At 44.7% G+C, this 27,544-nt stretch overlaps 1 protein-coding gene across 1 annotated transcript; it reads right to left on the bottom strand.

Moving 5' to 3' along the window:
* Window positions 1–586: 586 nt before the first annotated feature.
* PLA2G15 (phospholipase A2 group XV) lies at window positions 587–27,382 on the bottom strand. Its single transcript, XM_048516138.1, has 6 exons — window positions 27,170–27,382; window positions 14,157–14,313; window positions 11,519–11,637; window positions 7,836–7,934; window positions 6,338–6,562; window positions 587–3,255 (listed from the first exon to the last, which is right to left on the bottom strand). Exons 1-6 carry the CDS (start codon window positions 27,324–27,326, stop codon window positions 2,744–2,746), a joined length of 1,269 nt encoding a protein of 422 aa, XP_048372095.1. The 5' UTR covers window positions 27,327–27,382; the 3' UTR covers window positions 587–2,743.
* Between the last annotated feature and the right edge of the window lie 162 nt (window positions 27,383–27,544).

The following is a 27,544-nucleotide window of genomic DNA, read 5'->3' as shown; positions in this document are numbered from 1 at the left end:
AAAAAGAGGAAAACGGTCATGTCACCAGCAGAGACACAGATGGGATCCACCCAATGCTAGTAAATGGTTCACAACAGCTGGAACAACAGTGGAGAAACTGTGATAGAACAGAGGAGGCATGGCATGGACCAATGAGAAGGGGCCACACAACAGCTTTGATACCAGATCAAAGAGGGATTTTGTGGTACCCCCGCAAACAATGAGACACAGCAGCAATAGATGCCAGCCAGCGGCCATAGTGGAAGGAGATCCACCAAAGAGATAATGGCAGGAGAGAGTAGCAGGCACCACCAAGCTACTCACAATCCCCCAGTCTTCTTCCCCTACTGAGACTACAATTGTGCAAGTTAGCTGAACCCTATTCTTCCCATGATTCCTGCCTGCATCGTCCTCTTCTGCCTGAGTCAAGGCCTGCCTTTCTGTTTAGATCAGGGGTAGGGAACCTGCGGCTCTCCAGATGTTCAGGAACTACAATTCCCATCAGCCTCTGTCAGCATGGCCAATTGGCCATGCTGGTAGGGGCTGATGGGAATTGTAGTTCCTGAACATCTGGAGAGCCGCAGGTTCCCTACCCCTGGTTTAGATTATTCTGCCAAGGCACAATCAGCAAATGGCTAAAAAAAAAAGTTACCTCCTTGTTTCCAGCAATAGATATCCACCCACCTTCCCACCAGGACATCAACACCAGCTTTCAGAGCCCAACACGAAAGCTGTCAGGGTACTGGACTTGCAGACTTAACCTTTGGATCGGCTGAGGCCAAAAATCAAACAGCTCCATGTATAACACAAGCTCTGCCTCACAGCGTGGCACTGAATACATTGGTACCCTGAAGCTGCACAAGTCAGATGGAGACCATCTTAGACAAAAAGACAGATCGTGGTCTGCTTAAGAAATACAATCACAACCAGGCCAGTTTTATGTTGACCATTCAAAGGCATTGGCCAGGTGTGAAAGTATATCTGGTGGAAGAACACGCACAGCTCCTTGTGCACATCCACAGAGCTGACGGTTGTCGCTTTGCTTACATCAGTTGCTGAGGGACAGGAAACTGAACAAGACTGCGCATTTCGTAAGGCAAGAAACACACACTGAACCTAACTATCTTGGTTTCTAAGAGGACCACAACTATGCTAAAGATAGTGCATTTGTAGCAACACTTCGTAACGTCAGAGATCTGGACAACCTTAAAGCTTGAGGTAAAATGGCTCAAGACCAGTAACAGCACTCCATGTGCGGCCTGCGAGCAATCGCTCCACCCCGCTCCAACAGTTAGGCCAGGATGAGCCCTGACGACGATGAACACCAGAGTGCGTCCACGACTGTTGCTTCACTTCCTGGCTGACTGAAGGAACCAGAATGACCATAACTTACTCAGAATGAATCAAAACTTCCACAGTAAATCTAGCCTCCGACTGGGTTTTAGAACAAGCTTCAAAGGAAAACCGCCCCCTCTCCTATTGTCCTGTGTAGTCATTGATTGAAACAACTTTCCCTTTTTGTGCTTTTAAGGCTCACAACACCATGAAGCAAACCATATTCCACAGCCAGGGAGGGAGGTCTGCTTCTGCTTTGTAGCTGTCAGGCTCCGGTTTTGTTTTCTGGTTTTTCTGGAAGTGAGCTTTTCGTTAGAAGATTAGCAGGAACGTGTACAGATTCTGAAAACCATTTGTACGGGATAGAACCGTCAGCTCACGGGCAGACAAGAATGCAAGGCCAACACAGACTTCTCACTGCCTGGACAGGGCTTTATCTACAAACACGTCACAAGACTCTGGCTGCGTATTACAGCCCTTGGACTACAGCATGAGTTAACCAGCATGCCCTGTTGTTTCACTCTTCTGTTTCTCCTTCTGTAAGAACCTTGCGGAAGAGCGCTGAATTAACAAGGAAAAGAGATTCCAACCTATGAACTTGCAAGATTTCTGGAAAGAATTAGCTCTCCACAAGACCTTTTAATTCCATAAAAAGCCTCCACCAACAAGAGCAACTTAGAGGAATACATCTGGAAGGTAGCCTGCATTTGGGGGATCACATCTGGCTGGAAGAGTGTTTGCTATCACCCAGACCTTTGGATGCAGCAAAGATCGAGTATTCCTAGTGGCTCCCAACTGCTCTCAGCAAGGCACAGAGCCCCCTCTAAGATTGTGAATCATCTCACCTGAAAATCTGCAGTGCTACAGCCTCCCTCCAAGCGGTGAACTCCGCCTAGGTTGAGTATTACTTGAGACATCACGATTCACAGCCTCTGAATTTTCGTTCTACTTCTCAGGTAAAGACCAAGGAAAATAATCTGCTCAGCACTAGAAGATCCGCCAACGGGTCTGGCTGAACGTGGCTAAGCTACGGTAGTATTAACGTTTGTGTGGGTTTGTCACACCTGCTGCTGGGACTTCACTTTGTAACAGACTTCCCTCCCAGGACCGATGAAGCGGACCGGGCAGCCCGTGCACTCTAAAAACCTCTCCCCTCACGTTACGGCTCAAGATATATGGAAAGGGAGAAATCTCCCCACATCTGGAGACCGGAGAGCAGCACATTCCTCATGTGAACCGACATTCGCGCGAGGGTGTTGGCCCAAGCACGAACACTAATCCAAGACAAATGAACCTCAAAATCAAAGCAGCTTCCCAGCCAGTCTAGTAAATGGGATTTTAAAAGAGGGAGCCGAAAAAAGGACACTCCCCTGCTTTGAATACACCCCTGTCCCCCAGTTCTGAATAAAATGGGAACTCCCGCTCTGTGTCACGAGCCAAAGAGAACCTCTTCTACATAGGAAATGGTATGGGCATCATAAAGCATCTCTATGTGCTCGCTTCCTGGGAGCTGGTGAAGGATCACCTTTTGCTCCTGCTTCCCCACCCACTTCTGGCAATGCAAGGCACTCTCCACATTCACTGTTCCGTCACCGTCGCCGTAGAATATCTTTGGCTCCTTGTTTGGGAAGGTTTCATAGAAGAACGAGTCAGGGGTTTCTACCCCGGTGCCGTAAAGGCAGTGTATGCGCACCCCCGGGGGAGGCATCTCGTAGACGAGGGATTCAGTCTCCTTTCTCATGAACCAGCCGTCTTCAAAGCCGATGTCTGTGTAGAACTTCTGGAAATCCTGAAGAGTGTAGTTGGCAGTCGGAGTGCTGACAAAGACCTTGGTGGGTGGCCACGTGTAGTTGTAAGGCAGGAGCCAGTTGGTGGAAACGGCAGATCTCTGTTGGTCCCGGATCTTAAGGGAGCTGATGACAGGGATCCTGTTGTTGTCTCCTGCGGCATGAAAAGGAGTGAGCGTGAGTGAGCGTGGGTCATAACAAGCGGGGGTCAGCATAGGTAAAAAAACCCGACACAAATCAAACCATAAGTATTGTTTGAAACTAGACATGTATTTATGTTCAGGATGTCACAAAATGGAGGACAGTAGAGCCAATCTTTGATATGAAAAATGAGTCAGCACAAACTTTAAAATGATTCCATCTTTGACAGGACAAGTGAAGAAGAAGAAAAAGAGTTCGGATTTATATCCCCCTTTCTCTCCTGAGGGGACGCAAAGGGGCTTACAATCTCCTTGCCCTTCCCCCCTCACAACAAACACCCTGTGAGGTAGGTGAGGCTGAGAGAGCTCCGAAAAGCTGTGGCTAGCCCAAGGTCACCCAGCTGGAGTGCGTGAGAGTGCACAGGCTTATCTGAATTCCCCAGATAAGCCTCCACAGCTCAGGCAGCAGAGCAGAGAATCAAACCCGGTTCCTCCAGATTAGATACACGAGCTCTTAACCTCCTACGCCACTGCTGCTGAGCGAAATAACTAGTTATCCATCCATGTATATTTGCCCTTCCTTCATGAAATTCTGGGAAACATACATGGTTTCTTTTTGCCCCTTCCTCACAATTGTACGTGATACATTATAGTGGGAATGACTGTCCCAAAGTCACCTAGCAGTCTTTATGGTTGAATCGAAATTTAAACCCAGGTCTCCCCAGACTTAAACATACTATCCACGGTACCCAATAATAATACCACCCTTCTAGCTAGCATTTGGAATGTCCATTAACCCAAGCTACACCATTTTCTCTGGGAGAAGACTGGGTTGATTTAACACAGGGGTCTGCAACCTGCGGCTCTCCAGATGTTCATGGACTACAATTCCCATCAGCCCTTGCCAGCATGGCCAATTGGCCATGGAAATTATAGTCCATGAACATCTGGAGAGCCACAGGTTGCAGACCCCTGATTTAACAGATTGCTCTAGATTACAGGTGTCAAACTGAGGCCCTCCAGGGGTTCATGGACTATGATTCCCATCAGCCCATGCCAGCAGGGCCAATTGGCCATGCTTGCAGGGGCTGCTGGGAATCGTAGTCCATGAATCCCTGGAGGGCCTGAGTTTGACAGTAAAGACTCAGACTGCTTCTGTTCCCCACATCTCCCTGCTTGAGCACTTTGACAATTCTAGCTGTGAAAATGCACTTAACTGGAGCACTTAAGCCCATCAGCGGCTTCCCGCTGTCTCACAATCAAGGGATTCAATCCTCCTGCAGGTTCAAACTCCTATTATCCAGAATTGCTCCAATCTTTATCTGGCTTTCAGCAGTCAAAGCTAGTACCGACATATTTCACAATGACTTGTATCAGTGGATATTTTTGCTCCGTTTGTTTCATTTGGCATCACCGTCAGCCCTAGCTGCCTTCAACATCATTTAAGTCTACACACAGTATCAAAAGCCTGGCAGTTTCTGCTGCGAAGCATTCACCTTCCACATACTTCTTCTGGGTCCATTCACACAACACACCCACTACATGACAGCCCGGAAATTGCCATCAGGTTCTTCAGAAAGCTACAAATGGAAGCAGGCTGGATTCTGAAGTGGAGATACAGAACCCTCCCAACCGGAGGCCCACAACACTACTGTAAGATGTAGCCTGTTCTAAGACAGTGATCCTTGAATTCACCCGCACCCATCATTCCTTTCAATGCCAGACACCAGTTTTCCTTTCTTCCCGCGCCTTCCCATCAGCATGATCCCTGCCAGAAATGACTAATATTTCAACAGGGGCCAGCCTGCCATCAGCTAAAGTTGCTACTTCCCTTCGTTGTTTCCAGCTGAGTTCCATAAAAAGCAGAAGCAGTAGTGACTGCTCACCTTCCTCAGACGAGCAGAAAGAAAAAAATCCCAACACAGCCATTTGCTGGAAACAGACTCTGAGGATGCTGCAGTGTTTCTCACCAGTGCATGCCTTGTCGAACTGGTAAAAGCAACCAGAGACCAATCTAAAGTACGGTAACTCGGGACTATGTTCAGGTCTTTGCAACTCCACCTAGCTTGTAAATGGAAGCAATCACAGATTTTCATCTGTAGCACCTCCCCCTGTCCCTGGTAAAAGATCATCCCAAGGAATCGCACATGCAAGTTCTTGGGTAAAAAGTCATCTCTCCCATACGGACTTATTAACTGGCCAAATTAAATCTTTCCTTGGTTTCTTCTGTTTCTTTGTTTCTTCTCCATCTTCCGCAGTGAAGGCTGATACAAAGAAGACATTTAGTTTCTCTATAGTCTTTTCAGTACATGTGTCATGTTTTTGCCATCTAAACATCCTATCGCCTCCCTGGCTGGTCTCTTCCTCCTGACGTAAAAGAAATGTGTGTTGACGGTTTACACCTTCAGCAGTTTGCACCACAAATATTTCTTCCCTTGCATTTGTTTTTCCAGAATTGGTGCTCGATTCCTTCAATAAAAATGAACAAACATTTTTTTTTAAAAAAAAAAGGCCTCAACAACTTTGGAGGCTGAAAAATTGTTAAAGTAGATTCCCTACTGTTTGTCCTCCCTCAAAAGGGGAAATCCGTGTCTGATGACCACTTCACACTGGACAGAAACAATCCACTGAAGCCTGCCAAGTATATTTTGTCATTCATTTTTAGCCCGCCTGTCATTTATTATTATTATCATTATTATTATTATCATTATTATTATTATCATTATTATCATCATCATCATCATCATCATCATTATTATTATTATTATTATTATTTGTTTAATTTAATATACCGCCCTATTTTACCCTAACAATCCTGTGAGATGGGTTAGGCTGAAAGAGAGGGAACTGGCCCAGGGTCACCCAGCAAGAATCATGGCAGAGAGAAGATGAAACCATGGTCCCAAATCCTAAACCAGCACCTGGCTGCCAGGACCACATTAATGGAACGTTCACTATATTAAGGACAATTGGTACAATGCCACCCAATCTTCAAAGCTACACCAGAAGCAAAACAATTAAGGATCCACAGCATTCGAAGTTGCATTAATGCCCCCCTCGACACGTTTAGGCCCAGAATACACCCCTGATACCTACCTGATGCCAATACACGGAGGGTTTTAGCCACACCTCCCCACGGAGCACCCAGAGACACAAAGTCCCTTATGTACTTGTCCTTCCAATCTTGAGGCTGATGGCTGAGGAAGTACAGAGTGTACATATTCCCCATACTATGGGCAATTAAGACCACTGGTTCTTGAAACGCTTCGTACATTGTCTCTATCAGCTTCCGGAGAGCCACGAAGTAGTCTCTGTTCTCATCTAGAAGAATCAAAATAGATAATTTATGAAATTACTGGAATCGTGAGTTCGTTATCAGTCTTCCCCCCCCCAAAACTGGGAAATGACCGCAACTGGGAAATCACTGCAACTGCCCTGATGCTCTCTGGCAAAGTGGTTTTATACATTATAGACAAGTGTGAACCATGGGGATGGTTTTATATACGAGGTGAGTGTGGATCAAGGAAGTACGCTTCCTAAGATGCTAAGCAGCAACTTGCGTTTCAGAAGAGTTAGTTTTTATGCCCCACGCTTTCTATCAGAAGGAGACTTACAATTGCCTTTCCTTCCCCTACCTACAACTGACACCTTGTGAGGTAGGTAGAGGTGAGAGCGTTCTAAGAAAACTGTGACTAGCCCAGGGGTAGGGAACCTGCGGCTCTCCAGATGTTCAGGAACTACAATTCCCATCAGCCCCTACCAGCATGGCCAATTGGCCATGCTGACAGAGGCTGATGGGAATTGTAGTTCCTAATTTATCTGAAAGCTGATTCCTGGACAACAAGATCACCCAGCAGGCTTCATGTGGAGAAAAGGGGAATAAAACCTCAGATTAGAATACATCACACTTGCCATTTTATATGGCATGCAAGCTCCAGATGTATGAAGACTCATCCATCTCGCCACAAGGGGAGATGCACAAAGGAAGATCAGGTCCCTTGTACTTCCAATGCCAGCCCTTGCTTGCCAGCTTCTGAGCAACATGCAGACCAAGATATGCTGATTCTATCTATGAGGGCATCCTGAGAGTGACAGCTCATTCTACCAAGCAATTTAGCAATCTCAACTGTAGCAACTCCTACAGGAATAACTGGTGAGGTCATCGTTTGGCCTGTTGCAACATCTTAGCCTTGATGCACAAAGGTCACCACAATCTGTTTAACAACTTTCTTAACTATCAGGTGATTTCAGCTGCATCATGAGCGCAACAGGAAGCCAGGAGAACTTACATCAGCTTCCAAGAATTCTGTGTGCAGTTCACAGAACCGTTCCTGAGCAGAAAAACACTGGATTGGGAAATCCCTCACCTCTGTCTCCAGAAATGAGCAAAGGGAACACATTGGAAATGGGGAGCACTGTAAGCATGAACAAATTCCTTCTGGATGCAGGAAGTTATTCACGTCGACTATGCTACCTGTTATTCTGCAATAACTGGGAAAGCCTGCATGAGCTATAGCTTCAGACAAGCATTTCAAATGAGATGCTAGATTCGTCTTGCCACAACTCCTAATCACAACCAAGGTATTTTATTTACTTGGTGCCTTCCGCCAGTCGTAGGGAGCACCTCTGATGTCGTAATCCCGCTGATAGCCCATGTTTACCAGATGCTGCACAATGGTATAAAAGTAGGTGCCTGTGGATAAAAGAAGAATAGTAAACAGCAAGAATTTCATGCAGAGTAATCCTAGAAATTTCAGGACTTTTTTCATAATCTGGCACTGAAAGAGGACAGTCACAAGCCTTTATTGGCATAAAATAAACATACAAAATCAGCATACAAAATTTGCCCATTATTGCTCACAATTATAGACACTGGTACTAAAATACTAAATACTAAAATATATACATGGTCCTTCTGTAACTATAGGACATTCCTTCAGCTAAGTTAACCCACCCAAACGTCATCGGACACTGACAGAAGCCAGCAAAATTACTGCTGGCTATATGTGGTCATAATACATAGACATTGGTTGGTATTCATCTAGACTTACGTCTATTATTGTTAGCAGAAATTTTGCTACATTCTCACACACTGTGGGATCCATGTTGTTCAAAAGCATAGGTATCTTAAGAGCATCAGTTAGATTGTTATACAGAAATGGGATAAGTGCAGATTGTGACATTCTGATTTTTGCAAACCTTACACTGAAAGAGGAGACAAAACTTCCAAACTTAGCCCGCTTTGGACAAAACGCAGACTGGGCAAACGAAAAAGGTAGTATTGTGTTATCAGTGAATTTGTTCCCACTGAACAAGCATTAGTGCGGGCCGTGGATACTGCAACGTCAATTAACCGCATCAATACTTCAACATTTATTAAGATGTTTTTAGATAAGCATCTGGAATATAGCGGACTATTTAATTAAATATTTAAATGTTGCGCTAAGCCTGCCATGAATATTACAAGGGAGAGTTGCTGCTAATCAGAGAAGACAATTTTGAGGTAGAGATAGACCAACAGTGTGACTCGGTAGAGGCCAAATCTTCAAGCACAGTCGTTGCTGTTTTTACAACCTGCCATCAGTTCCTTGGGTGACGGCCCACAAACCCCCATGCCCAGACTGGACATCAAGCACTGACTTCTGGGGTATGTAACACACGTATTTTTAGGTCTGGGAAAACCATGTGCTTTGTCAAAGCAAAGCAAATCAGTTCTGTGCAGCAGCATTTGAAATACACCATAGGATGGCCCGTGCCATAAAATAGGCTTAGGCCCCTTCCTCACATGCAGGATAATGCACTTTCAATCCACTTTCACAATTGTTTGTAAGTGGATTTTGCTTTTCTGCACAGCAGCAAAGTGCATTGAAAGTGCATTATTCTGCCCGTGCAGAAGGGGCCTTAGATTTGATAGTTATAGTTACAATACTTTGTCAATTTCATTGTCTCCTCATGCCCATTCTTTTTTAGCTTTAAGCCTTTTGCTTTCTTTCAGTTGTGTGAACTATATTTACTTATGCTGATTTATACTGGTCAATGACCACAATAAAATATTCTAATTCTGAAAGGCCAAAGCCTTTTCTCTCATCATTCAAAATCTGAACTTCCTTCCTTTATTTCAACCTCTAATTTTAAGAAGTGTTTTTTGTGGCCTTCTCAGCTATTCTGTTTATTTTTTCCCTTCGCTAACCCCATATAAAGTGTTTTTCTATTTCAGTTTGCCTATTGAGCTCCAGAGTTTAGGCTACGTCCTGTTCCCATTTCCCTGTGAAAACTTCAGAATGGCTCTGTTTTGAGACCTTTGAAAACATTACAATGAAAAGCTATCCTTTCTGCAACAAATCTGTAGTACAATGAAAAGGTTTTATTTATTTTATTTGTTTATTTTATCTATTACATTTATAATCCGGCCCCCCCAGCCAAAGTTGGGCTCTGGGCACTGCACAAATATTTTTAAACAATTCCACTAATACAGAAAATAAAAGGTAAAAGGTAAAGTTTCCCCTTCAGTCGTATCCGACCCTGGGGTACCACTGCAAGCAGTGATTTTCTAGGCAGGTCGTTTTTGTGGGGTAGTTTGCCATTGCTTTCCTCGGCTATTCTTTACCCCCTAGATATGAGCTAGTTATTCATTTACCCCCCAAAAAATGGATGGATGGCTGAGTTGACCATGAGCCAGCTGCCAGAATATCTGACTGACTGGGGGCTCGAACTCCTGACTGTGTGAGTGGCAGTGCAAACACTTAACCACTACGCCACACGGCTCCCTAAATACATAAAATAGGCTATCATTAAAAAACTCAGGAGGATATCAAAATGTACTTGGTGGCTTTAGACCAGGGGTAGGGAACCTGCGGCTCTCCAGATGTTCAGGAACTACAATTCCCATCAGCCCCTACCAGCATGGCCAATTGGCCATGCTGACAGAGGCTGATGGGAATTGTAGTTCCTGAACATCTGGAGAGCCGCAGGTTCCCTACCCCTGCTTTAGACAAACTGCTGTTTTCAACCTCAGTCCAATACCTCAGACCCTGCAATATAGAGACTGTAATAAAGGTTAAATTGAACAGAATGGAATATAATATAAAGAAAACCAGAATACAGACAACATAAACAACATAAAATCTATGACACTGAAACAAAATAGGATTTTCTTGGAGACAAAACTATCTATGATATTTTTAAAGAAAGCGAAGCAACTGCCACTCCTATATTGACAGAGGTCAGGAGGGAAAAACAAGCAAATCAGCACATGGCCAAAGAAGTTGAACAGGCAGCTCCACCCCAGCAAGGCAACGGGTGATTAAAGCCAAAGGTTGCAGAAGTCATACCAATTTTAGCTGTTATGACGAGTCGGCAACCAACCGGCTTGAGGCAAACAATGAACATTTGGCATCACCGTACCATATACTCTGGGGTTTCCCACTGCTTATATATTACAGACCTGTTCCACACAATCACCTGTAGACCACATGGAATACAGGCAGTAAAGGAAATGGTTGCTGGTTCATGGGCTAATCAGGTGGAGCCTGGCAGCCCCAACAGGGCCACGTGATAGCAGTGGGATTCAGTGCAGTCATATGGACAAGCCCTAAGTCCCACATCCTTTCTCCTGTTAAATCCCGGCGAGAGAAGGTGGAGCCTGGCAGCCCCAACAGGGCCACGTGATAGCAGTGGGATTCAGCAGGTTCGCACAACTTCAGCAGAACTTCGGCAGAACTTCAAATGGTGCTTGTAAACAACCAGTTGTTAAATTATTTGAAGCCCACCTTCAGAACCAGTTGTTAAATTATTTGAATCCCATCACTGGCCACATCACTGACCAAATGGAAGAGGGGAAGGGGGATAATACACACAGGTCTTATGTTTGAGCCCTACATAATTAAAGAGTGGCCTTAGGGCAGGGATCTGCAACCTGCGGCTCTCCAGATGTTCATGGACAACAATTCCCATCAGCCCCTGCCAGCATGGCCAATTGGCCATGCTGGCAGGGACTGATGGGAATTGTAGTCCGTGAACATCTGAAGAGCCACAGGTTGCAGAACCCCTGCCTTAGGGGCTTCAAGGTTCTGTTTTCACCATCACATTCGGTGTAATCCAACCCAGCCAGGGATTTCAAAAAAAGCAACCCATGAACTATTTCGCTGCTGGGCTTTTGAATTCAAGGATTTTCAGGGAATGTCGTCTTTTGCTTTTTTGTGTTGTGTCCACAATTCCAGGACATTTTGGCCACTGGTCTGAAGCCCTACTGGGGTCAGACTTCGCAGGAGTACCTACCAACACTTCTTTTACTTGGGTCAAGGAATTCCAAGGCAAACGTTTGCCCAAATCCAGGGACTTTGATATCCACCCCATTGGGTGGTCCAGTGGTTCCGCTTGTTCGATTGTACAGCAGCCTGGAAAGGGATAACGACAAAGATGAACACCGTCATGTTTACGGTACTAGTGCTGTTCAGTTAAAAAGTGCACAGAAATTGAACAGCAAACAGACTTGAAACAAGTTGTCTAGCTCCTTCAGGACAAACTACTGAGTAATGGACACCATCCAGTCCAAAGGGCAGATTTGCACTCCACAGAGAAGAGACAAAGTTTGTTTGGCTAACACATCCATAAATGGTGCCTGCAACAAAGCTAGCAGATAGATGCTAAAAGAGCGATCTGGAATCACCCCGGACACAGTTGCTGCCCGGGATGGGCTTGATGAGACCTTTGGCATCTGCTCTAGTAAGGGCAGATGAAAGCCTCTCGGCCATACTTCAGAAGGGCAGAGCACGTCAAAAAGGGGAGGTTGGCCAGACCTTACATAAGGCAGAACCGGCCTTTGTGCTTTGACCACGCGCCCTGGGCGGCCATCAATTCGCCCACCCACCTCTCCCTCTCTTTCCATACTTTGGTCATGTTAATGAATGCTTCTCTGTCATAGCCAGTCACGGTTTGGGGCATGGGAATTGATCAGAAGGGGTTGGGGGGAGGAAACTAGGGAGCTGCCTCTTCCCCCCCCCCCCCACTTTCCGTTATGATATGAATGCTTTGGCAAGAGGCCGACAGCACAGCTGAGCATGGCAGCGAAACTCCAGTAAGAGGCCGACTGACCGCTGGAGCTCTGCTCCAATGGCCAGGGCATCCATCAGCCAGCAGAGCGGCGGGAAGACCAGCTTGCCCTGGAGGCACCCCTGTGGAGGGGCTGCCCAGTGTTACAAAGCAGATCAGAATCCCATGCTTCGCTGGTTATGGCCATGTGATTTTCCCCAGCCATGAGTGTTGCGTGTTCATTGGGTTAAGGGGTTCAGAGAAAGGGTGGTTCCGTCCTCAGGCAGCAACAGACAGCTTTAAGACAGATATCTTAACCAAGCTCTCAGCAAGCCCAAGAAGAATTGCTGAGTAGCCATAAAAAATTCTTTGAGGAAGTCAAACCTGACAGATGTAGATGCTTCTTGGGAAGTAACTGGTTGGCTCCTTTGTAGCCACTAGGCAGATCTTCCTGCTTCCTCTCTGCATAGTGCAGTTAAGTCACAAGCACGGTAGATGTTTGCCAGTTTCTAATAACTTGAGTTGGCACTCATCGCTGGAGTGCCAGGCATTTAGTTTTTGGTCATAAGCCACTGAAGTAATAAATAACTCTGCTTTCTTCTGGCATGTACAGTTGCTCAGTTAAACTCATCAATATGGGTTCTGTTGACCTACAGCAGCTTTTCGACAACAAGAGTGCCCCCGCTTGTGTCTCTTCCAACAGATCCATTGTTCTTAGGAAGACTTTTGTGTCTTACAAAGCAAAGTCAATTGACCACTAACTCATGAGCTAACATTCTGACATACGAACAAGACAGCGATTAAGTGGTAAAAGGCACAAAGCAGGTTGAGCAACGCACAGAACTCAAAGCTACTTGCCAAGGCTCTTCACATACTTCGGCAGTCATTTAAACCCTGGAGTGGAGCTCTTTTCCTGAAGCAGGTCATGTGTCAAGGCTGGCCTCTGGTCAATTTCGAACTCCAGCCACTGGATCAATTTGGACAAGATGCCAATTCACCATCTGAGCTTCCCAAACCACTGTGGTTAATGCGGTATCACGTGACATCTGAACTGAGACACTGTTTATGCTAATGTAACTGAATGTCAACTCCGCGTCGTCACTTAGATCTTGCAAAGAAAGCCGCTGGAATATAACTCTTAAGAGATGTGCTTGGTTTAATTTGCCACATATCTAGCAGATCAACTGCCTGCCCTGCCCGTTTGCTTCAACAAGGTATTCCTTACGTTATGCAAACACTGATGTACAAAGTCACCCTGTTTGAACCTGCTCACCACATGGCGCCATAAACTCAGAATGGTGCAGTGACCAGTGTCAGACAAGGATGTGGAAGACCCAGGTTCGAATTCCTACTACTCTGCCATGAAAGTTCGCTGACTGACTTTGGGCCAGGTCATACATAATCAACCTAATTTACCTATGGCAGGGGTGGGCAACTATGGCCCTCCAGATGTTTGAGGACTACAATTCCAATCAGCCGCTGCCAGCATGGCCAATTGGCTATTCTGGCAGGGGCTGATGGGAATTGTAGTCCATGAACATCTGGAGGGTCATAGTTGCCCACCCCTGACCTATAGGGTTGTTATTAGGATAAAATAGGGGAGATTGTTGTAAGCCGCTCTGACATCCCATTAGGAAGAAAAATAGGAAATTGCATAAATAAGTAAAATGAACACTAGTCCTTATGTCCATTTTGTTATCTACAAATCACCAATCAAAATAGTTAATTCTCTCTTGTATCCAGGGTTAGGTCCAGTGGTGGGATTCAGCAGGTTTGCACCACTTCGGCAGAACCGGTTGTTAAAATGGTGCTTGTAAACAACCAGTTGTTAAATTATTTGAATCCCACCACTGGTTAAGTCTTATTAAAACTGCGGCAGCCGCACCTGATATTATCAATCCAGCAGTCAATGATCACAGGAAGAAGCAGTTCTAAGTTCAGCCACAATGTGAAGTAACTGTCCGTCTTCTTGGAGCAGACATAATGAACTACAGAAGGTTTGTCCAATTTCGCTTCTAGCTGGTTACCCAAATCCCCTGGCACTGAAATGAGAACAAAGGGAAGAAAGTTACAGCAAGTCTTCACCCAATTTTTTTTCATACATCTTTAGAGGACTGGAATACAAACCATTCACATTAAATTTGCCACATTTTGTACCAGAAAGCCATGAGCAGAAAGCACATGTATTACTGCAGAGTAGGCTGATAGTAGGGTCGCGTGGCGTAGTGGTTAAGTGCTTGCACTGCCACTCACACGGTCAGGAGTTCAAGCCCCCTGTGGGTCAGATATCCTGGCAGCTGGCTCATGGTCAACTCAGCCATCCATCCATTCCTTGGTCGGTAAATGAGTACCTAGCACACAGTTAGGGGGTAAAGAATAGCCAGGGAAAGCAATGGCAAACTGGCCCACAAAAGAGGCTTGCCTATGAAATCACTGCTCGCAGTGGTACTCCAGGGTCAGACACGACTGAAGGGGAAACTTTACCTTACTTGAGGCTGATATTGACTTAACTTCCAAATGAGTCAGCTGATCTTCAAAGACCTAGTTGAAACAACTCTGTCACACTTCTAAACCTTGAAATTTTAAGGAATGTGATTACTTTAAACTACAGATTGTGTTGGGGGGAGGAGCTGGTATCTCAAGACATGCAAGTTAAGCTGAGTCAAAGTCTCATTCATATGCTAATCTTCATTTTAACCACACAAAAATGTTTTTAAAAAAGTTTTTTTCACTGGTAGACTTGAAATGGAAGATCTTTTTTCTACAACTTCTTCAAGGTACCTTTTGTCTACGTTACATTTAGCTCATTTAGATTATTAATAAGCATAGTATTTGCTTTGTTGCAAATTCATCTTTGTCTTCAAGGGTGTTTTATGCTGACAAGGGAAAGAATGGAATACAGCTTTGCACTGCTGCATATACCGTCTTGAAAGTAACAGTTGAATGGAATGCAAGTATGTGTATGCCTTGCAAACTAGTAACTCGGTGCTATGAATGTTTACATGGAACTAAGGTTCACTATGTTCAACGTGGCACGGTCCCAACTGCACAAAAGAATTACTGGCTTCACAAAGGTATATCTGAGGGAAATCACACTCATTTTGAAACGACTGCTATTGTGAGCCGGAGCAGATCACCATGTTTATTCTTCAAATGTGGCACCATTGAGTACACTTTAGCTCATTGGTTTAACACACCTTAACATACTGCTTCAAAGTAAGGGCATTTTTTTTAAAAAAAAAAAGTCAGTCAGCTTTGCCTGGGATTTTGTGAAGCTGTGTCAAATTAGCGATCACAGCAGGCCACAAAGTATTTCCATCCTTTGTCAGTTAAACAAGGAAGTAAAGAGATGTGGTATAGCAGACATGGAAGAAGGTTAAATTTCCCACATAACATCCTGCTAATGAAGCTGGCCATCCAATGCAGAGGGAAAAATTAAAGCTTCAGAAACCTTACCCTTCATACTCCTTTGAGGAACCGTTGCCCTTTAAGATTCAAAGAAGAGAAGAAGAAGAGTTTGGATTTATTCCCCACCTTTCTCTCCTGTAAGGAGACTCAAAGTGGCTTACAAGCTCCTTTCCCTTCCTCTCCCCGCAACAGACACCTTATGAGATAGGTGGGGCTGAGAGAGTTCCGAGAGAACTGTGATGAGCCCAAGGTCACCCGGCAGGAATGTAGGAGTGCGGAAATACATCTGATTCACCACCTGCTCTTAACCACTACACCACGCTGGCTCTGGTTAACATCTGATTCCTCACCCAACCTCAGTAATGATGTGATACAGAATGTCTGCATTGGGCAAACACAAACAGCATTTTAACGTTAAAAAGCCACACTTCTGTTCACAACCAGGCGCCACACACCGCCATCTCAACTGGCTATGAAACCAGACCGAATTAAAACGTTAAGACAGCAGTATTCCGCTTGTGATTTTTGTGGAATTCATGACCATCATCACTCTCAGAAGTTCATTTGGCACCAGAGGCAAGTAAAGGAACTTCGTCCGGAGCAGGAACGGCAGAGGGCTCTGTGTTCACATTCAGTAGAATGGTTGGTGGCTGTGCCTCAGATTCAGTGAAAGAGAAAAGGCACTGATTTGCTTTGCTCTTTGTACTGTTAAATGTAATCAAGATGGAAAAAAGCAACAGCACCGAAAGATGCGTAAGAACTCCAGTGCCTAGAAACTCCCATCACATTATATAGATATATTCTTAATTGTACTGTGCAGAATTAACAAGCGTAATGCATGCAGATTAAAGGCTGAACATTAATCCCGTATCTACAAAAGCGAAATCTCGTGTGGCAAGAGGACTGTAGCTCACAGGGCATGAGATGATAATTACATACTGTAGCCATTAAGTCACTGGTTTCGAGCTGAATTAATGTGCTAATTATTTTCTGAATTGTCAATTAATAAGAGATCATTGTTGCCTGTGATCAGACTGATACGCTCCCCGCATTCTCTTTCAGACCAGCATTAGGAGTTTCGGATGCACGCAGACAATATTGCAGGACCGATAGTCACGTTTTACTATTTCCACTGAGCTGCCTGGAAGGCTTTTTAAAAGTTTGTGCAGTCCGACAACTCTTTCAAAAACAGCTTCGCCTGCCACGTCGAAGCTCTCAGTCTAATCTACCAGGCAGGATTGACGGGAAGATAAACTGGAGAAGAGCACATGCCGCTCTGGGTCCCCTTCAGGGAGAAACGTTTAGCCTGTGATCCAATTTCAATGGGATTGGGAGGACTTCTTATCTGATAATACACTTAGGAGTAGAGTTGCTTTACTTCTAAGCCAAATGGCCTCCAGTGGTGTATCCCTGAAACAAATCTGGGGAATGGGTTTGTTACCCCGAATAGAGGGAACAGGATAAGTTACCCAATTCAGATTTAGAGTATCAAAGAGACAGACAAAGAAAATGATTTCAAGAAGTTAGTAAGTTTATTAGAAAGGAACAGGTTGCAATAGCACCCTGGGAGGAAAGACTCAACTTTGGCTTTGGGGACCGTCCCTTTCCATAGAAAAGCATCACATGCTAAGTCATTAAATTCCTATACATCACAGAATTCTTGACACCTTGGCACCATCTCAGTGCCCCTACCTTCACCCTTTAGATGGATGGCAAAACACAGAATTGACAGGAGGAATGCACTGAGAGAGGCAAGTGTATTCCTAACTAATAATATGTGTCCCCTTTAACTTAGTACCCTTTCTCCGACCTTGGTTCAGTCAGGAGGATTTACTGCTGAACGCTTTGGCTGGTGTACCCTTAAAGGCCTCCTTTTGTTATGTGTTAGGGGCTTCTTTTAGGCTATGTTTTACCTATGCCTTTAGAGTCTGCTGAATCAGCAGAAAGTGTAGACATCCATGTTGTCTAGCTCTCCGCCATCCAGCTCAAGTTGAGAGCTGAAGGCCTTTCCACAATGAGCAACTCAAAATAGCTAGTATAACATAGGAATAAGCTTATCATAATTATTGAATATAAGTGAGTAATAAATGCCACTAAATATGACTAAATGTGATTAAATGCAATTATACTTTCAGTGCTAACAGGTTCTCTTTATGTGGCATTTTGGGTGAATTTGAGAGTGAGTGGCGAAGCAGAACTGCCACACCCTTCGGGGAAGGGCGGTATAGAAATTTAATAAAATAAATAAAATAAATAAAACCAGTTCCACGCCAACTTAAAAGGGTAAAATCCTAATTTACAGAAACCGTTAAATATTTTCACTGCCTGCACGCTAGAATGCCACCTCAAGAATACTTCATTCTGTTGGCTGTGGTGGGTTTTCCAAGCTGTGTGGCCGTGGTCTGGTGGATCTTGTTCCTAACGTTTCACCTGCATCTGTGGCTGGCATCTTCAGAGATGTATCACAGAGGGAAGTCTGTGATACACCTCTGAAGATGCCAGCTACAGATGCAGGCAAAATATTAGGAACAAGATCCACCACACCACAACCTGAAAACACGCCACATACCACAACCTGAAAACCCACCACAACCAGTTGAATCCGGCCGTGAAGGCCTTCGACAATACTTCATTCTGTGTGGCAAAATAGCTACTTTTATACTGCAAGACATGTAAAATTCTTTTACCATCCGTATCTCATAACATCACAATATAATTCATTCTTCTTGGTTAGCCCATTGAAAAGGAGGCTTCTCAGCTCATAATAGGAAGTTTGTTTCTTGTTGGTGGTTCCAGCATACATGAAGAATCACCCTACTAGTAACGTTACAAGTACACTATTGGTTCTGGTTATTAAAGCTCCACCAGCAGAGATCTTATGACCCGTCCATTTCAAATTGCTGAGAAGTAAACATTAACTTCACCTAGCAGTAACTGCATGAAACGAAGTGTGAAGAAACAGTATTCTTTTTTCAAAACATCAGAGTAAGCTGGATACTGAAGAGATGGTACGCTTTCCTGAAGAAAACGCTTTGAATTGCGTGTGGAAAATAACTGCGAGCAAGAACAGATTCTGCAGTATTAGCGTAACATGCAGCCAGAAACTCTTCCCTTCCAGGAAAATAGGCTTCTCACGAAATGAAGGTCCTGGAAATTCACCAGGGACAGTACAAAGAACAATGCGTATGCGTGTCAGTAAACATCAACTAGTCAATCTACAAGAAAAACCTTATCCAAGACATGGTTTCAAGGTCCTTCGGTGTTCTGCATTATCTACAAGATAATGGGGCACAGAGGCTAGGCCAGTGGTGGCAAACCTTTGGCACTCCAGATGTTATGGACTACAATTCCCAATTGGCCATGCTGGCAGGGGCTGATGGAAACTGTAGTCCATAACATCTGGAGTGCCAAAGGTTCGCCACCACGGGACTAGGCTTATCGTTTCTCATCTATGTTTGTTTCTCTGACTGAGATAACAATCCTGTCCTTCCACCTCCAGACAGGCAGTAAATACACCCAACGAGCATTTGCTAATAGCATTCTTCTTCCAATTAGCAAAAGCCAGCACCACAGGGGGTTAACACCATAGAGGGCTGGTAGTTTCTTTACAGATGTTGTGACCCAAAGGACAGCATCAACCTAAACAGACTGAGGTGCTGGAGGGGAGTCAGTACGTAATAAGCTCTTCCTCTTTACTCCCTTTGGTTTCGATATGGCTTAGCATTGAGACAAGTCATATGGTAACGAAGAATTAGAAGCATTTCACACTGGAAAAGCAGACTGTTAGAACTCGCTTCCTCAGAGGAACAGAAATGTACATCTATCAGTCTGGGTTCAATACTCAGAAGAAGGGACAGGGGAGATGTTTGTAAGACCCAATCAAAAGAGAAATCAGTTGGCTTAAGAGTAGGCGTGACATACTTCTTGCCAACAGCAGCAGAGCATCACCAGATCTAATGCAGGAAGAAATGAGATGGTGAAACAAACAAATAAGGGGCACAGTATGTGATGTATTTGCACATACATGTTGTTATATTTGTGTCCAGGAGCACCTTAAAAGAGTAATAAGATGACGGGAGTTTTGACTCTTAAAAGCTTATGTTCTGGAAACCTTGTTCATCTTTAAGATGCTGCTGGACTCAGATCTCGTTCTTCTATTGCAGACCCACCTGAAATTACAGTGAGTTCAGTCTCTTAAGTTTGGGGGCAAAGTGCCAGGTGTGTTCTCGACTGCAGTCCTCATGTGGCACCAAAGATACATTTCAGCAGAATCGGCCGATGCGCCTCCCGAACTCATGTGAATCCTGAAATAGGTTTCTGCATCTTCAGAAATAAGCAGAAGTTCCTTGAGGGACAAGCAGTTGGGACACTGGGAGGCTAGAAATCCTTAAAAAACCACTGTTGTAGTTCATGTTTTAGGAAACTTGTGCAACTCCGAAGAGATGTCTGACAGCCCAACAGAAGCACAATCGCTGAAGTACAGCCTGGTCCATTCATGTATTCTGCCCAGGATGAAATTATGTAGCTTGTGGGTACTTACGTGTGCCATCCCACCAAAGGCGGATGTGGCCCACTGACTCGTATATGACAGGGAGAAGTTTCTGTAGCTGAGAAAAGTTCTAGTAGTAGGGAAACAGTTTCTGCCTGAGTACATAAGTGAATAATGAAAAAACAACAACAGGGTACTGAATGTGCCACAGCTGCAGGCTGGCATATCATCATAACCAGCCTCCAGGCCGGGCACAGTTACTGCCAGCAAGGCTTCAGCCCCAAGCAGGCCAGTCTGAGAATTATGGAAGCAGCTTCAAAGAAACAGGCAGAACGGATAGAGCAGATCATGGACAAGTTCTTACAGCAAGTCACTCAAGTGATTCCAGCTATTAAAGGACTTGGGGAAGGCCAAGAACTAACCTCAGTAGCAAAAGAAGCCTTCTTGTATCCCAGCAGATGAGTTGGGCAGAGTTCCAATGCAGAGTACCTCAACAGAAGGGGAACTTGTGCTCATGTGCATATGACAGAAAGGGTAACAGATTCAGAACCTACCATATGAGATGATGACACCCAGTATTCAAAATGGCCACATAATTGATTGCACTGGGTGTGCTGCAATGTAAACTGGTAGATATTTGACTTCAGGTTGAGGACGGGTTAAGTTTTGTCTGAGCTGATGTTTACAAATTCAACAAAAACCTCAAGTCTCAGTGTCACTTTTAAAACAATAGTTTACTAGTTGCTGTGCTATACTGAACTGGACGGCTCAAGCTAGTCCAGGGGTCTGCAACCTGCGGCTCTCCAGATGTTCATGGACTACAATTCCCATCAGCCCAATTGGCCATGCTGGCAGGGGCTGATAGGAATTGTAGTCCATGAACATCTGGAGAGCCGCACAGGTTGAAGACTCCTGGGCTAGTCCAACCTCATGATATCACAGGGTCCACCACGATTAGTAATGGGACAGGAGTCCACCAAAGAAGTCCAAGGTCACTATGCAGAAACAAGCAATGGCAAACTGCCTCTGTTCATCTCTTGTTTTGAAAACACTACTTAGTCATCATAGGTTTGCAGTGATTTTAACAGCACTTCCTGTTCCCAATTCTTGTTCTATAGCAGGGGTATCCAACTCTGGGGCTTCAGATGTTCATGGACTACAATTCCCATCAGCCCCTACTGGCCTGGCCATGAGAATTGTAGTCCATGAACATCTGAAGCACCAGAGTTGGACACCTCTGTTCTACAACAATAGGAAAGTGGTGTGTAACTTGAGTTAGAAAGAATACTGACAGTGTCACTTTACTCTTAGACATTCCGCTAGCTTAATATTCAGATGACATCTGTAAGGATCTCTCCATGCAAAACTTTTCCCAAGGTTAAACTGAAACCTAATACTGAAACCAGTTAACAATGAGGTATAATTGCACATTTCAAAATACATCAAAGGACATTGTTTTCAGGGTGCCTTTCAATCACACCTAACCATATGGCAACTCCGAACATGCTGTCCAAGATAAAAGACTGAAATGAGATGCAGGTTAAGCTGCCAAGCAGAGATTGCTCCAAGAAGACAGGGGATAGCATTTGCTGAGTAAGGCTCGCCTTGAACATTCAGCCCCAAACCTAGCAGTCACGGCCGCCTTCAACTCTGGGGGAGGGGGGCTCTCTAGTGGTCCCCTGTCCGTGGGCACAGTGTTGCACTGTCCCTCTCAGTAGAATATCAGTTGTCCAAACAAGTAAGAATGGAGAGTTTAGTCCCGCTCAGCTCCATAAAGAAGTTGAGGTAAACCATCTGTAGCTCCATAAACTCAGCAAGTGTATTATTTCCTATTAAATGTCATTAGCCTCACTGTTTATTCATTTATATTTTGAATTTGTACCCTGCCAATCTCCCAAGTGACTCAAGGTGGCTATATACCAACCCTACAACCAAAGTCTGATTTCTTACTAGGTAAGATAATAATCTTTCCCTCAAATGTCTTGGCAGAACCTTCATGATATTCTTTGTCAATTGGGTGATGCACATTTGTACAATTAGGTGATGCACATTTGTACAATTAGTTCTGCAACTTCGTATAGTGCAGGGGTCTGCAACCTGCGACTCTCCAGATGTTCGTGAACTACAAATCCCGATGGGATTTGTAGTTCACAAACATCTGGAGAGCCGCAAGTTGCAGACCCCAGGTATAGTGCAATACACACCTATTTGAAACAAAACTGTGCGTACTCCACTATCCCATCTATGTTCTAAACAGTTTGAAAGGCATACCTAAGAATCTGTTTATCTAAATTTAATTGTAAATACTGCAAAACCTTAAAGGAATCAAAAATCTCTACTTCTCTAATATGCAAGTGGTATAAGTTTCAGCAAGGAAAAATTCCAAGTTTGTTAATCAGAAAATTCCAAACACAGCACTAAGCAAAGTATATGTTTATTCACAAGTGTATTTTTCTACATATAAAGCTGCAATCTGGGGCCTTTAAAAAACAAGTTTTGCATAGCTTCTTGCTTAGTCACGCCCAAAGGTGATTTTTCATTTCCCACAACAGAATGGCTATTTACAAGCTTAAGTGAACATATGGGAAAGCAACCAACCTGGCAATTAAGGGTCAGCCACCAATTGGGATAACATGTAAAATGTCACCTGAGCTTTCCAAATGACGATGTCTAAAATACTCAAGTTAGCGACAGAACTTTAATGTCAAGTCCTCACTGTCAATATCACAGTGACTACAAGAATGGGGCATTTGTGTACCAGTTTAACTCCACATTAAACCAAATCAGACCTATATCAGATTATACAGATGATCATCACCAGTCTACCAGAAAAGACACACAGTCCCCAAGTCTTTCCACAAGCATTACCAAGCATGATCCTTAACATGAGCAGTCTAGATTCTATCTATGCCCTTTTCAACATAAAGAACTCGGGAGATGTGTGAATTATTTACCGGTATGTTGAATTGTTTATGTTGAATGCTCCGGTGAGTCCTAGTGTCTGCCTTCCCCCACCCCTTCTGATTCTCTGGGAGTCTCTTAAAATCTAATTTGAGCAACTGCTTCTGTCGAAAAGTATTATAATCCACACTGGAAAACATAGCAGTTTGATAAGACAGCACTTTTACTGCTCCGGACGTCTGTTACTGAGACTGTCCTTTTTGTAAAGTTGTATCTGCCATCTTCATATCTATTACTTGGTCATGTAAACCAAGAGGCCAAGAATGTCGCTGGGTATCTAGCTGGCTTCTTTTCCTATTAAGTAGGAGGAGGAGGAAGGGGAGGAAGGAGGAGAAGGAAGAAGAGTTTGGATTTATACTCCACCATCCTCTCCTGTAAGGAGACTCAATGTGGCCTACAAGTCCCTTCCTCTCCCCACAACAGACACCTTGTGAGGTAGGAGGGGCTGAGAGAGTTCCAAAGAACTGTGACTAGCCCAAGGTCACACAGCAGAAATGTAGGAGTGGAGAAACACATCTGGTTCACTAGATAAACCTCTGCCACCCGGATGGAGGAGTGGGGAATCAAACCCAGTTCTCCAGATTAAAATCCACCTGCTCTTAACCACTACACCACACTGGCTCTCATTTGTATACAAAGGCTGACTGGAGGGAGATCTGCTTGCCCCTAATCCTGCAACAGCCCAGAGCAGACACAGCAGCACAGCAAAACTTTTCCCAGGAGACAGGCAGACGTCTCCACACAGGACTGGTTGGCTTTCTACTCAGCACAATTACCTTTCAACAGCATACAGGCTTAATATTTACTGTTAACATTCAGTTTTTTCCCCCTTCATAGGCCACCCAATAGTTCCCGTGTCTCTCCAATGTCTGAAAGCTTCCTCTGGATTCACTTTCCCAGGTTTTGCTTCAATGAACCCCCAGAGCTTTCCCACACCAGTGCTATTTCTGACCCTAGAATTCCTAGGGATAGAAAAGACAAACAACGTGCGTCCTCTGTCCCCACTACATTTTTAGACAAACACCTACAGGCACTGTGAAAAAAGTCTGCACTGATTTACACCTTCACACATCACTCAAACATACCCACTTGCTTTCCGAGCCAGCCTTTCAGAGGAAATTCTATATCTTGTCTTCTGACTTTGCTTGCACAAACACCAAGCTCCTGGCCCTCACACTCTGTCTCTCCAAACACACAAATGCAACATGCGATCATATTTTTTTGATTCAGAGATCTAGTGCGGGGTCCCAGTTAAGAGTGCTAGACTAGGATCAGGTAGTTTCCGGCTCAAACCACCACTTGGCTGTGCAAGATTGTTGGGTGACTTTAGGCCAATCATGCACACCCGGCCTAACATGGTAGCGGAAAGTGCCATTAGGTCAGAGTCAATTTCCAGTGACCCCATACAGTGCCTGCCTTCCAGGGATCCCATACAGTGCCTGTTTTCAAGGCCACTGCCCATCTTGCTATAGCAACTTTAGACTTTCTCAGTGGTCTCCCATTCACATATTAAGAAAAAGAAAAGAGTTTGGATTTATATCCAGGAAGGGTGAGTGCCACAGCCAGGCTGCTCCGCCCATGGGGGGCATCAAACTCAGGTTTTGCCAAGGCCCCAGTTTGCCTAGGTACGCCACTGCCCACATTTCTCTGCAGTAAGAAGACTCAAGGTGGCTTACAAGCTCCTTTCCTTTCCTCTCCCCACAACAGACACCTTGTGAGGTAGGCGGGGCTGAGAGAGTTCCGAAGAACTGTGAGTAGCCCAAGGTCACCCAGCAGAAATGTAGGAGTGTAGAAACACATCAGGTTCACCAGATAAGCCTCAGCCACTCAGGTGGAGGAGTGGGGGAATCAAATCCGGTTCTCCAGATTAGAATCCACTTGCTCTTAACCACTACACCACACTGGCTCTCTAACCAGGGCCAAACCCTGCTTAACTTCTGAGATCTGACGACACTGGGCTAGTCAGAGTCATCCAGGTCAGGGCGAGCCTAACACAACACACGGTATTGTTTTGAGGATAAACTGGAGGAGAAGAGAATTATGTGAGCCACTTGACATCCCCATGGAAGCGAAAGGAAGGGTATAAGTAAAATAGAATAAATAAAATTAAATATTCTACCATTCATCTAAGGAGCTTAGGGCTCTCTTCCCCAACATTCACCCTAACAACTCCAAGGTTTGCTAAGTTGCTTGAATCTAGCTATCCCATATCCTACCAGTCCAGTTCACTAACACTCTATACAATAAACCCATCAGCACACTATTAGTCAGGAATAACTACTACTCAGCCAAATCACTAACATGAACCAGGACTCTTCCACCCTGCAATATTACCTAGAAGTTGTGTTAGCAAATATGCACTGATTTTCCTACACAATCTTTACTACTGTATTGTGTTTCATATAGGTCAACTTGAGAATCTTTTTGTATCTAAAAGGCAACAAAAAATAAGACTCACTACTGACCCAAAATCTTACCTTCCTACCACTTTGATATACATCCCAGCCAAGAAAGCTACTTAGTAACTGCAGTTTTGAATCCACCCAAACCACATTATATTTACTGTTAAATGCAAAAATAGTCATTACAGCCATATAGTCATCCAACGAAACAAGTTTTCAAAGTTTGTTACGGCCTGCAAAGCACCGTAACATCTTGTTTCTACACTTTATCCAACTTCTGGAAAATAACAGCATTATACTAAGGGACTGTGGAACTCACACAAGAACCTGCACAGAAAAAACTACATCAATTTCCACACATTCTGGAGTGACGTGTTCCTTTGAGTGGTTCTGGTCCAACAGACTACGGGCAAAGTTGGACCTAACACTGCAAAACTTGTGAATGGATACCCCACACGTTTTAAAAAGAGTAAAAACCAGCAGTGTGTGTTAAGTACTGTCAAGTCACTTCCGACTCATGGTACAGCTGTACCCCATTTCATCCCCAATTCAGAAAAGGCCAAAACATGGTCTGCAGGCTTCTGGACATAGCCAGAGGACAGAGACTTGACCATACAAGATCAAAGATCTGATTCATTAGAAGGCAGAAACATGTGAACGTGCACTAGATGTGGGCAGACATGATATGTTACATTATGAAAACCAAAGTAACAGTAGTTAGAGTGCCTAACTAGGATCTGGCAGACCCAGGTTCAAATCCCTACTCTGCTATGATGGAAGTTTGCTGGGTGACCTTGAGCCAGTCATATACTCTCAGCTTAATCTACCTCACAGTGTGTAGTTGTGAGTTTAAAACGGTGGGGGGGGATTTATACCCCACTTTTCTCAATCATAAAGAGTCTCAAAGCAGCTTACAAATCCTTCCCTTCCTCTCCCTACAACAGATGCCTTGTGAGGTAGGTGAGGCCCAGAGAGTTCTGAGAGAACTGTGACTGGCCCCAAAATCACCCAGAAGGTTTCATGCGGAGGGAATCAAACCCAGACTAGAGCTCTCCAGATTAGAGTCCATTGCTATTAACCACTACACCATGCTGCCTCACAAACCACTTTTAGTTCTCACTGGCAAGAAAAGTACACATACATAGATAAATAAGGAGCCTGGCCTATGCTTGATCTTAAAGCAGGACCATGGGAGAACTAACCTGGTTTAGCCATTAATGTATAACTACAATCTGGGAACTTCAGGTTCAAACCCCCATACCACCATGGAAGTTTAATTGGTGACCTTGGGCCAGTCACCCACTGTCAGCCTGGCCAACCTCACAGGGCAGCTGTGAACTTAAAACGCAAAGAAAACAATGTTGTGTGCTGCTTTTAATTCTCCATTAGGGGAGGAAAACAAAGCAGAAAGGGCGAAATAAATAAAAGGGGAAATATGAGAGGCTCAGGCAAGTATGAAATGCAACATTATGTACAAGAACCCAAATGGCACTTACTTATAAGCAAGCAAGCCCCTCTCCTTAATTTCTTGGGCTAAAGGAAGCACGCACACACCCTATTAATAAAACAGCCCATAAACAATGGAAGGGACCTGCCAACCCCTCCCCACCCACTCCTCTGCAGGCGGCCCATCCATACCCAGCAAGACAGGGGGCCCCGGGGTCCTTCCGCCCCCAGATGCGTGTCGTAGGCAGGTGCCTGGAGACGAGCAGAGCAGCAGGAAGAAAAGGCAGGCCGGGAGATCACCGCCCCTCGCCGGGCTCAAGGGCAGCAGACGTCGCCACCTCGGCAACATCCCCTCGGCTCATGCGCCTCTAAACAGCCACCGCCACCCACGTTCCTACCACGGCCGAAGCCTCGCTAAGGCAACAAGCGGCCGGCCGTCGGCGTATATATTGGAAGGAGCCGGCCAATCAACGCCTCACCGGCTGCGTTCCAGCCAATGAGCGGGGAGAGGGCGCTCTACCGTCTTCATTTCCTTCCAGCTGGCTTCAGCGTAGGGAAAGGAGTGCG

The sequence above is a fragment of the Sphaerodactylus townsendi genome, linkage group LG14 (assembly GCF_021028975.2).
Source record: "Sphaerodactylus townsendi isolate TG3544 linkage group LG14, MPM_Stown_v2.3, whole genome shotgun sequence".
Lineage (NCBI taxonomy): Eukaryota > Metazoa > Chordata > Lepidosauria > Squamata > Sphaerodactylidae > Sphaerodactylus > Sphaerodactylus townsendi.
The sequence above is the reverse complement of the archived record's forward strand: the minus strand, read 5'-3'. Positions and strand labels throughout refer to the sequence as shown.